At 43.8% G+C, this 13,057-nt stretch overlaps 1 protein-coding gene across 1 annotated transcript in view; it reads right to left on the minus strand.

Moving 5' to 3' along the window:
• PIEZO2 (piezo type mechanosensitive ion channel component 2) overlaps nucleotides 1-13,057 on the minus strand; it is a 249,057-nt gene that overhangs the window by 122,917 nt on the left and 113,083 nt on the right. The window contains exon 4 of the mRNA XM_055417223.2: nucleotides 9,998-10,040. Coding sequence (XP_055273198.2) covers nucleotides 9,998-10,040 — 43 coding nt within the window. The remainder of the gene's footprint in view (nucleotides 1-9,997; nucleotides 10,041-13,057) is intronic.

A 13,057-nucleotide genomic window follows, 5' to 3' on the forward strand; every position in this document is an offset into this window, starting at 1 on the left:
AAGAGAAAAACAAATATCATGTATCAGCGCATATACATGGAATCTAGAAAGACGGTACTGATGAAGCTATCTGCAGGGTAGAAGTGGAGACACAGAGAACAGACTGATGGACACACTGGGGGATGGAGAGGGTGGGAAAAAATTGAGAGAGTAGCACTGAGACACATATATACCACCACACGTGAAACAGATAGCCAGTGGGAATTTGCTGTAGAGCACGGGGAGCTGGACCCAGTGCTCTGTGACACTCTGGGTGGGTGGGATGGGGTGGGAGGTGGGAGGGAGGGGACATACTTATATCTATGGCTGATCCTTGTTGACATGGCAGAAACCATCACAATATTGTAAAGCAATTATCCTCCAATTAGAAACAAATAATTTTAAAAAAATAAATGGCAGGAAAACCTAATAAGCACTTGATACAAATGTCCTGCATAAACCGTCTGCATCTACAAATATGTAACTGTTGAAAATGGACTGAATGGCAGAGAGGGTCCCAGGACATCTCAACATCCAGGAAGGAAGGTGTTCCCCAAGGTCCCTGAATCTCTCTCCTCAGTGTTTCCATGGAGCTGCTCCTTGGCCACTTCTCCCAGGGGACGTCCCCACGCAAACAATTTACGGCAGGGATAAAATTAACAATGTGGGTGCGGAGGAGATGGTTTCTTCTGCAAACCCTGTGCTTGAAATTCTGGGAAATTATGTTTCAACAGTTCAAGACCTATTACAAAATCGCTGATTTATGAGATTGGAGCTAGGTTATTGGGAGACTTTCCTCTAAACACAGATTCATTATTTTTATAAATAAGCAAATAAAATAAACACTTCTAGAGTGAGCCGCGGACTGAGGTTTGCATGCCTGCAAATCTGAACATGCACGTTTCTGTCCTGTTCTCAGGAGGAGGAAGAGATTAAGAGTTCCAGGGATGCTCAGGAAGTTCTTGCTCATGGTCCTCGGGTCCCCTCTCAGTTCCCTCCCTGTGCAAACACTGACCCCCAGGATCCACCATCACGAAGGCAGCTGCCCACACTGGGTCCCTACGCTCTGGCCCCTGATGCTGATGAACACAAGGCTGTCCCTGTTGACCTTGAGTACTGGGGAGTCCACTGCTGGGTCAGCAGTTCAGGATAGGGCGTTTCTTACCCATCTCTTCCACTCTTTCCATGCCCGCCCCCCACCCAGGTCTGCATGTATAAATGCTCCTATCCTGACTTACACGAGAAATCATCATTTTTTTACAGTAAATTTTTATAGTCGCACTGAATGTTTCCATAAGGGCTCATGTTTAGGCTGGAATGAAGTTCTCATCCTCCCAGGGCAGCTGAATGAGCCCTTCAGCGAAGTGCCTGCTATGTGCTGGGCCCTGCCCGGCCCTGGAGCTTCCTCCGGCACATGGCATGTTACTGTTCCATATGTTTGGGTTCCACAATCCAGGCCCCTCCTTACCGACAGGAAATTGCCTGAAGGAGAGCTGAGTCTGGCCCAAGCGCCCACCTGGTTCCTCCTCCCCTACCTGGGCCTCAGCCAGCTATTGTTTGTCCAGAGAGAATGTGTGTTCAGAAAGCTGGGGCTCCCCCGGCTTGTCCGGCAGAGAACACCCGGACCTCGTGGGGCAGCTCCATCCTACTACAGAGCCCACACTGAACTGGGCTGGGTGGTACTGTGGTTACACAGTGGGCAGCCTCTGGCCTGAGTGGGACTGGGGACATGGGGCCTGACTCAGGTGGTCAGAGTAGGAAGCACCCCTGGGATCCCATGGTGGGGCAGCACTTCCTCAGACCCCGTGCCTGGCAAGAGAGGGAGTGGGCTTTGTTTGTTTGTCTGCTTTGGTTTTAGTTTTTCCCTAAAAGTCACTTAGGCAACATGTGGATAAGGACACACAGCCCTCCAGGGGGGCAGTGAGGGAACAGACACTGACCACTAAGCCCCTCAGCCCAGGGAACCCACCACCAGTAAAGAGTCAACCAGAACAGCATCTTTGCCATCAGCGTCCCAACGGGAGACACCAGCACATCCACAGAAACACACTCCAGGATGGAAGCAGTGACCTGCCTGGTTTCCTTAGTCAGTATATCTCACCGGTCACAGCAGAGAGTGGACATTTCAAACCTACACACTTTCCGCAAGGACTGGGTGAGACAGCCTTCCCTCTGTGTGGGGCAGGCAGATCAGGAAGGCCACGTGAGGGTCCCCAGGCTGCTCCGCTTGTTCCCACCTGGTGACTACAGTCCCTGGACTGCTGGCTTGCTCACTGACCAGTGTTTTCACTTGCTCTCTGGATGACAGGACCCCAGGCCACCTCTCCATCCCCAGGAAGAGTGAGGTGGGCATCAACCTCAGTAGTGACCACAGGAAGGATGTGGAAAGGGGACTTGGACATCAGAGCCTCTCAGAGGCAGGAGGGAGTCCATCATGAGTGAGGCAGCGGGTACAGGATGGTCTGGGAAGGGCGGGATAAGGGATTAATACACCGGCCTGGGACAAGTGGGGTCCTGCCTGACCACAGCTTCCCGAGCCCCCTTGGCGCCGAGGGACATGATCAACTGAGGTGACATGATTGCTTCTGTTGTGTGATAAGACCTTCAGAGGTCCACAAAGCTTAGAGAAGAGGAGGCACAGGCTTCACAAGCCGAAAGAATACCACCTGGTCCTGCATAAAGAAGTCACTCAGTCCTCCAAATCCTCATTTACACATCACTGAGCGAATGAAACCACTAGACTCTGGAAGGTGTGTGACACTGTCCTGTTTGCTACTTGCAAGATTTCGTGTACGTTTAGAAGTCTGTGTGGCTGTGAGCATGTAGAGATAAGTCGGGAAAAAAAGAGCCAGGAGGAACTGTTTCCACTTTGTTCATTGTGGGTGATGGGTTTCTGAGGATTCTGACAGAAAACCCACACAGCTCCTCTGAAATCTGCCTCATACAAACTGTCGCTTCATCCAAGCAACGATGCTCGGTCACGAGCTGAGGTGTTTAACTGGCTGGGCTGCGGGAAATACATTTCACTGCAGTTACAGCTATAAAAGAGCTAATTTCAGGATCTCACGATGCAGAGCAAATGAGAAATCTGAACCGAGGCTTGGGAGCCTCTGCTAGCATGATTCCCCAAAACATTCCATTCTACAGACTCAACATGCAGATTTTACCTCCGTATCAAACAGCGTGAACTTCCTATTATTCACGGTGCTGTCTGCACCAAGGTTCGAAAAAGCTTTCAGAGATCTATTACACAGTTCATTTGCTCATGTCATTAATGAAATAGAAAACGTTCTGGCTTAGTACCTCACATTTGGTACAGAACAAGGTGCCAAGCTTACCACCTGGGAATCTGGGATTTCAGCTCATGAATGCACCGTTCTCCACAGGAGCTGATCTTTATCACTCATTCATTCAGAGGCTGTTTATATTAAGTCCTAGGGACCTGACTTAGTGAGGTTGGAGATTACAAATCAGAAAATCTTTCCTTCCAGACATATTTTGAAGGAAAAAGGAAGGATTACATCTTTTTTTTTTCTGGAAGAAAAGTAGATCTGTTCACTTACTAAATGATGTCATTGTGCTTGAATAAAAAAAAAAGTTCCTTTCCAAGTTGGAAGTCAGAGTCTTAGGTAAAGCTCTCAACAGCCTAAGAAATGGATATCACCTACTTTTATTATACACACACACACAGTACACACACATACATACTCATGCACACATACATGTGTGTGCATATATTAATCATAGCTTTTACTTTCCATTTCGAGTATAACCAAGGTATTTCGGCCGATCAAAGAAAACAGCAAAATTGATCGGCTGCATGAGTAAAGTCCAATGAAATGGATTATATGATAGCATGGGATATAAAAGTCTCAAACATAAGACCTAACTTTTCTTACAATTGTATAGGAGTTAGTGACACATGTTATGGACTGAATGTTTTAGTTCTCTCAAAATTCACCTATTGAAATTCTAACCCCTCAATGAGACAGTATTAAAATATGAGGTTCTTTGGAAAGTGATCAGGTCATGAGTGTGGAGACCCAGTGAATGGGATTAGTGCCCTCATAAAATGCTTGTTTATGAAACATTAAATGCCTATCTCTGGACAACACTTGGGCTGGCACTAGCAGGTGTAAAATGACAAGACGTACATCTCAGCAGCATCTAGAATGACACACGGTAAGTCCATGCAAGATCATGAACACACTAGGTGGCTTTGTGACAGGAGGTGTTGGAAGACAGAGGAGGGAGCCTGAGGGTGGTGGCTGTGGAGCTGGGGAGGTTTGGGAGGAGGTGGGGTTGTTGGGTACCAACAGCTGCCATGTCCTGAAGGAACCACAGGCAGGAAAGGGGGAAACCAATGAAACACACTTTACAGACATCTGCTAAGCTCCTGGACGCTGCTGCCACAGAATCAGGTCCTCACATGTCTCCCTCTATCTGAGTTTTAGTTTGCTCACCAGGACGTATCTCATGGCAATATTACTACAAGGGCAAGCTCATTCCCTAGGTCCTCTCCTTCCTCCCCATCACAGAATGTACAGCAGAGGACAACTTGGCTTTCTTTTTCTTGGAGAAAGCTTTGAGGTTTGGCTGACTCCATCACTTTTTTTTTTTAAGATATGACCACTTTGAAATACTCTGTTAGCAAACAGACTGACAGGCAAACTTCAAAGGACACAGCCCTAAAAGGATCAATATCGCTCACAATGGCTCTAAAGGGCCAGACAGTTTCATTTAGGATATAATTGAGAAAGACGGTGTTAAACTTGAGAAGAAGTCAAGCAAGGTTATGTTTAACAGCACTGCATGACACGGTCTTGGCAACTGTCAATGCACAACAACCCCATCTATCAATATCTATTTTGTATTTCAAGACACTTGATGCAAGGCAGAGACAACTCTGGCCCTTACAGGAGAAAGCAAGTGATAATACGGGAAAACAAAGGGTGATGTTTTAAGATAACATCTAAAACTGGGGATGTTCACCAAACTTAAGACTACAGTTCAAAAATACAGCTTTCACTCAATATATCCCTTAATAATATTTTAATGTATACATCTTTTCAGAAGCATACCCATTTAGAGAGGCATTACAATATGCAAATTTTACTGCCCGACTTTCTTCAAAATATTCATAAAATGAGAACAGTCGTTAAGACTTGAGACTAAAGACAATGTTCCCAGAGCTACAGGGATAGGAAATATAAACAACACAAAACCAAAACAAGCTAAAATTCAAGCATTCAGTGTGGCTGGATGTAGAAAGCCAGGCAGACCTTCTCTTGAACGCAGGTCAATGTGTGTGGCTACAGCTCTCTGGGTAGCTGCTTGGTTTTCTTTAGGTTTCTTTACCTGTGAGATGGGGTCACAAAGTCTGGCCAGCAGCCAGTCCTGCCAGCTTCCTGTTTTTTTAAATAAAGTTTTATTGGAACAAAGCATGCTTATTGCCTTCACCAGAGATCAAATTGCCAACATCCACTGGATCATGGAGAAAGCAAAAGAGTTCCAGAAAAACATCTATTTCTGCTTCATTGACTATGCCAAAGCCTTTGACTGTGTGGATCACAATAAACTGTGGAAAATTCTGAAAGAGATGGGAATACCAGACCACCTGACCTGCCTCTTAAGAAACCTGTATCCAGGTCAGGAAGCAATAGTCAGAACTGTACATGGAACAACAGACTGGTTCCAAATAGGAAAAGGAGTACGTCAAGGCTGTATATTGTCACCTTGCTTATTTAACTTCTATGCAGAGTACATCATGAGGAACGCTGGGCTGGAAGAAGCACAAGCTGGAATCAAGATTGCTGGGAGAAATATCAATAACCTCAGATATGCAGATGACACTACCCTTATGGCAGAAAGTGAAGAGGAACTCAAAAGCCTCTTGATGAAAGTGAAAGAGGAGAGTGAAAAGGTTGGCTTGAAGCTCAACATTCAGAAAACAAAGATCATGGCTTCCGGTCCCATCACTTCATGGGAAATAGATGGAAAAACAGTGGAAACAGTGTCAGACTTTATTTTTGGGGGCTCCAAAATCACTGCAGATGCTGATTGCAGCCAGGAAATTAAAAGACGCTTACTCCTTGGAAGGAAAGTTATGACTAATCTAGATAGCATATTAAAGAGCAGAGATATTACTTTGCCAACAAAGGTCCGTCTAGTCAAGGCTATGGTTTTTCCAGTGGTCATGTATGGATGTGAGAGTTGGATGGTGAAGAAAGCTGATCGCCGAAGAATTGATGCTTTTGAACTGTGGTGTTGGAGAAGACTCTTGAGAGTCCCTTGTACTGCAAGGAGATCCAACCAGTCCATTCTAAAGGAGATCAATCCTGGGTGTTCATTGGAAGGACTGATGCTAAAGCTGAAACTGTAATACTTTGGCCACCTCACGCGATGAGTTGACTCACTGGAAAAGACTCTGATGCTGGGAAAGGTTGGGGGCGGGAGGAGAAGGGGATGACCGAGAATGAGATGGCTGGATGGCATCACTGACTCTGTGGACATGAGTTTGAGTGAACTCCGGGAGTTGGTGATGGACAGGGAGGCCTGGCGTGCTGTGATTCATGGGGTCGCGGAGAGTCAGACACGACTGAGCGACTGAACTGAACTGAACTGAACCACAGAAACTGTATGGCCTATGGAACCTGAAATGTGGCCTCTCCCTCTTTAGAAAAAAGTTTGCCAATCCCTGGTCTGTGAGGCTGCTGCACAGACTGAAAATGATGTGACACAGTCCTTGATACATGGCAATTGTTTTCATTACATCATTATTCAAGTAGGCAAAAGGTTAAGGTCACACAAACTAGAAAGAAAATGTTTCAATTGACAAATCCTGCAGATCAATGAATCCTTAACCATCTTAGAAGAAGCTCTTGCTCTTAGAGTTCCACTCAGAAGATGACAAGAACCTCAGCCTGAGCTCCACTCTATGGAAAAATGACTCAGGATTAATGCAGATTAGAAGGACACCAAGCGACCATTTCTCACCCATCAGACTGGCAAAAAAAACCTCGAGTGTGACAGCACATTATATTGGTGAGGCTCTGGGGAAATAATTGCCAAAACTGCTGCCAAAATTTTAGGGAAACTTGGCAATGTTCATCAAAATTCCACAAAAATTTACTCTTTGATTGTACTCGAATCTATCCCTAGAATACCTGGCAAAAATACAGATGTGCACAAGGTTGTTCATTACAAGAGCCAAAGGCTGGAAAATGCCTAAATGTCCACCCTCAGGACAGATGGTGGATGCCAGGTCCAAAATCCTGGATGGTCTTGGTACCTCCTGCTATGCTAGAAGGACAGAAATGAGAAAAGACCAGGCAGCCATCAACAAAGGCCAAGAAGTTACCATGAAGCTGTCCCTAGTGGCCAAAGAGGAGCGATCTGAGTTTATGTGAATCAGAGGGTAGATAAACAATGCCACAAACAGACACTCCAAACAAGACAGTGGTGCTGCAAGACAGAGGAGCTGGTTTCCTCAGAAGCTAGTGACAGGAAGAGAAACCCAACAAAGGCAGGAAGACTTGGGGGACACAATCTCAATACAGAGGCGGAGGTGTGGCAACAGAACAGAATCAGTGGTGACAGTGGTAACTGGTCACACAGTGGTGATTATTTCATGACATATAAAAATATCAAATCAATATGTGATACACCTAAAACTAAGATAATATTGTATGTTAATTATAACCCCTGGAGAAGGAAATGGTAACCCACTCCAGTATTCTTGCCTGGAGAATCCCATGGATGGAGAAGCCTGGTAGGCTACAGTCCATGGGGTCGCAAAGAGTCGGACACGACTAAGCGACCGAACAGAACAGAATTATAATTCAGTAAATTTTTTTTTTTAATTTTTAAAGCTGAAAAAAATTTAACAGTAAGTATGGGCTTTCAGTCAGTTGAGTTCAGTTCAGTCGCTCAGTCGTGTCTGACTCTCTGCGACCCCATGAATCACAGCACGCCAGGCCTCCCTGTCCATCATCAACTCCCGGAGTTCACTCAAACTCATGTCCACAGAGTCGGTGATGCCATCCAGCCGTCTCATTCTCTGTCGTCCCCGTCTCCTCCCGCCCCCAACCCTTCCCAGCATCAGAGTCTTTAGGAGCATGCTAATTCAACCAGTGTCTGTAAGATGACACTTTTGAGATGATCAGGAAGTGTATGCACTGATTGGTATTACATGGTGCTAAGAACTGGCTGGTACTTGTATTCGGTACCAGTGTGGCATCATGATTCTGCAAGAGAACATCCATTTTTTCACAGACATACACTGGCTTAGGTAGGGATAATGACACAGTATCTGAGGTTCTCTTTACAAAAATATTTCAGTCCCATCCAACCCTAAAAACAGACAAAGCAAGTACAGCAATGTCTTCCTGAAGCCAGGAGAAAAATAACTGATGTTCAATTTGCTATTCTCTCTTCTTTGACAAGACTTTGGGTCTTGAAAGACTTCTGTAAGCTTACAATAAACCTTGGTTTAGGGATAGAGTGAACAAACAAGCGGGCTTCCCTGGTGGCCCAGTGGTACCCGCCTGCCAATGCAAGAGACACGGGTTCGATCCCTTGGTCAGGAAGATCCCCTGGAGAAGGGAATGGCTACCCACTCCAACATTCTTTCCTGGGAAATCCCATGGACAGAGGAGTCTGGCACGCTACGGTCCATGGGGTCTCAAAGAGTCAGACACGACTTAGAAACTAAAACAACAACAGCTTCTTTGGGTATCTTTGACGTTTGTCGATACACAAAAGAAGAATCAAGAGAAAGATGCTTTGGGGAAGGTCTCACACACACGAAGCTGCATGTGATTTTCAGCCTGAAAGCTGGTCCACCAGATCTGCCTGCCCCAAACCAACTTCATCCAATAACCTCAAGGACCAACCACGAGAACTCACTGAGAGATGGATAGTGATGGTGCTGATGGCATGGACAAGCATGGAGAGAAATAAACAGACTTTTGAGTCAATTACAGATGGTACCAGAAATGCCATCACAGTCAGCCTGGTGATGAGGCATCTGTTCTTACTCACTACTGGAGAAATAATGCATTTTAAGGTATTTTATTATTCTTTTCATATGCTCTAAGCACTCCCTCAGCTTGACTGATACACATAAAGACACATTTTGAAAAATGAGTAATACTCTTCTGTTAAATGTAATGAAATAGTAACACAATGTAAGCTGTACTCTCCAAAATTCAACTCTTAACTTCATGTGGTGTTTGGAAAACTACAGGGCCACTGACATTCCAATCACTGGACACCATGGCTTTACTTCCTCAAGGCACAGGATTTACATTTATTTTTTTAAGCTAAATATTTTAGTCAGAAGTCTTCTGAATGCAAAAATGCTATTATGCTGAAAAGAATGAGTCAAAATCTACCTTTAGAGTAAAAAAATTTTTAATTACTTTTCTGTCTCAATAGCTGTTCTGATGCTGCGAGTTCACTGTGAGATGTTAAATTGTCCATGTGGTGTCATTAGGGCTATACTGAGCCTACCTGCACATTTTCTTATGTTATCATCAGTCAATCTTTTTTCTTTTCAGGACATGCTGGTGCAGAAATGCTTTTAGCTAAGAGTGACATGATCTCAGTCTTTCACTGAGAGCAGATAAGATCAGATAATTTTATAATCAGGAAAATATCAATATAAATATAAATTTCTCTGTACTAAACCTATAGAACTGAATATAACGTATGACATCGGGAAGCAATATGAGTCAACTCTCTTCCCTGCAATGCCCTAATTCTACAACTTATCTTTCACACTGTTTCACAGTAGAAGAAGCATTTTCATATAAATTGCTCCATTTGATCATCAATTTCAATCTGTGTGCAGGCAAGGATGGTATAAATCAAAGGTTTACTTTACAAGGAAACAGAGGCTCAAAAATGATGACTTACTCAAGGGCACAGTCACTGAAATAGTGGTGGTGAGACCACCAAAGGATAATCAGTGAACTGCTGGAATAAAACAGGCCATGAGTAACCAAGCCCAGCTCACCTTTCAAAGCCGATCTGTCGGAAAGTCTTCTCCCAGGTTGAGCCTGCAATGGGAGGAAGGGACACAATTAATGCACATCAAAACTCAGTTCTGCCCAGATTTACACAGCCTGATAGAGACTTGCTTGTATTGATACATGTAAGTGGGGTGACTGTCTTCCCTCTCAGAGACCAGTCTGGGTGAGCAACCCCCGCCATGGACAACACCCACTCCTTCCACTGCTGACATGGCTGCCCATTAATCATCCTTTCAAACTCTACATGTGTCTTGAGCAGAAAAATGAGTAATACTCTCCTATTAAAGATAATGAAATAGGAGCACATTATAAACTATACTCTCCAAAATTCAACTTTTAATCATGTGGCATTTGGATAGCTGGAGGACACTCTGATGTTCCAATTCACTGTCCATCATGCCTTTACCTCCTCAACATTGAAGCATGGGATTTATGTTTATTTTTAAAGCTAACCATTTCTTTTTTTTTATTTTTTTTTTAAAAAAGAATTTTATTAAAAAAGCACAAATGCAAAGAAATGAACAGAGGAAAATTTATGCGTCGAACCTGGACTGGTCACTTATGATAATATACATGCTACAATTCCATTCTCTCCAATCATTCCACCTTCACCCTCTCCCACAGAATCCCAAAGAGTGTTCTAAATGCCTATGTCTCTTTTGCAGTCTCTTATACAGGGTTTAGGTTACCATTTTTCTAAATTCCATATATATGCGTTAATATATGGTATTGATGTTCTTCTTTCTGGCTTACTTCACTCTGTATAATTGGCTCCAGAATTGAAAGAGACACATGTACTCCAATGTTCATTGCAGCACTGTTTATAATAGCCAGGACATGGAAGCAACCTAGATGTTCATTGCAGCACTGTTTATAATAGCCAGGACATGGAAGCAACCTAGATGTCCATCTGCAGATGAATGGATAAGAAAGCTTTGGTACATATACACAATGGAGTATTTCTCAGCCATCAAAAAGAATGCATTTGAATCAGTTTTAATGAGGTGGATGAAATTGGAGCCAAAAAAGCTAAACATTTCAATCAGAAGTCTCCTGAATGCAAAAATGCTATTTTCAATGACATGATCTGAAGGGTATCCAAGTCTCCAAAAGAAAAGTTGGGTATAAAAGTGATTTTCTGTTATTTTCCCATGTTTCTGCTTACACTATAAGCACGACTATTTTCTGAGTACTTTAAAAAAGAAAAACGTTCATTTTAATCAAAGACCATGTTAATAAGAAGTCTGCATTTATAAGAGTTCAGAGTTCTGCTAAAGGAAATCAACCCTGAGTATTCTTTGGAAGGACTGCTGCTGAAGCTGAAGCTCCAACACTTTGGCCACCTGATGCAAAGTGCCAACTCATTGGAAAAGATCCTGATGCTGGGAAAGATTGAGGGCAGGAAGAGAAGGGGATGACAGAGGATGAGATGGTTGGATGGCATCGCTGACTCAATGGACATGAGTTTGAGCAAACTCTGACAGGTGGTGAAGGACAGGGAACCCGGCATGCTGCAGTCCATGGGGTCACAAAGACTCAGACACAAATTAGCAGCTGAAGAACAACAAGGGTTCTGCTCAGCCACACTTTCACATTTTCCCAATGCATTGTCAGGGGCAACAATAACTTGACTTCAGTAACTGTTCGAGTTATCACCTCTGCTCGCCTCCCAGACCTAAATCCATGAGCTGTGTCATGTACTAGCTGCTTTAATAATCACAGAAGATAATCACCACCTTTCCATACAATTTGGTCCTGCAAATAGGAAGTGGTATGTTCAGCACTGGGTCTCCAGAGGCAGCTAAGAAGTTACGCTGCTTCTTTTCCTCAAGTCAAAATAAACCAAGAGGGCACTTAGGTTTCTTTCTAGAGAACTCTGCCCCTGGCACTTTATTCTCAGGTGGCCACTTAGTGCCTCCCGGGCATAGACAGGATGGTTTCCAAGCTAGTCTAAGCGGGCATGAATGTGGTATCTCACTAAGGGACTTGAGTTCATACTACTTTGTTACGATAGAGCATTTTTAATAACTGCTATAAATGATGCAGGGCTAAATTTGGGATCTGAACTATACACACCTGCATCCATACACAAATTTAAAACAGATTCAGATTTATCTCCTCAGATGAATTCCAACAGACTTTGCTGAGTAGGAGGAAAGCCATGGAATTTTCGTTAAGCAGTCTAGGAATTTCTCATGGCCCCTGGCCTGGGGGAGTGGGCCCCATAAGAATGTCATGTGTCCTGTGAGTCACATGCTAGACAGTGGAGATTCCCGGCTCAGGAATTCTTGGACGACAGTTATCCTGCCCTTGAGATGCTAGCCATTAAGATGCTGGTCAAAAATTATAACCTACATCAGAAACCACGCTGAATTCCAGGGCAGCTGGCAACAGCCCGGCCGAGACTCAGGTGGGAGAGATGAAGAACCCTGTGCCAAGTGAGAAGCAGACAGTCTGTGCTGGACCCAGTGGGGAGGGTCGTGGTGGAAGCCGGGGTAGGGAGGCGTTCAGATGCTATTCTCCTTGACTTCCCTTGTTTTCATTGAGAAACAAGCCACCCTTTAAATTTTTCCACATTTCCATTTTTCCCCCTAGATATTCTCAGTGCATTCCTATATTGATTTTTTAAAAATAGACTCAATTTATTATCAAAGTAAAATAAAAATAAGTGACTTTGCTCTATTGTACTATCAGGCTTTTAAAACATGGACATTTAAGTAAGAAATAAGTTTCATATTTCTGAGAGAAATAAACTTATTCAAAAGGGTAGAATAAGGTGAAAGTTTCGGGGGCAAGACTTCTAGTGCTCCTTAAAATAAACATTATTAACCCACTCAACCAAGCACAGTGGAGATGGAGGAACACACTTTTCTTCATCACTAGAAGTCAACTTAATTAGTAATTTGAGCATCCTACATACTGTAGACGCTCATCATTGTCTGCTAGTGATCCCCTACTAAGCTCCTTAATATGTTAGGTATGGGACTGAATATATGAAAATATGGTTTCTGCCCTCAAATACCACATACTCCAGAGGTTTGGGC

Source organism: Moschus berezovskii, chromosome 28 (genome assembly GCF_049115385.1).
Source record: "Moschus berezovskii isolate FMDL1 chromosome 28, NW_MosBer_1.0, whole genome shotgun sequence".
Taxonomy (NCBI): Eukaryota; Metazoa; Chordata; class Mammalia; order Artiodactyla; family Moschidae; genus Moschus; species Moschus berezovskii.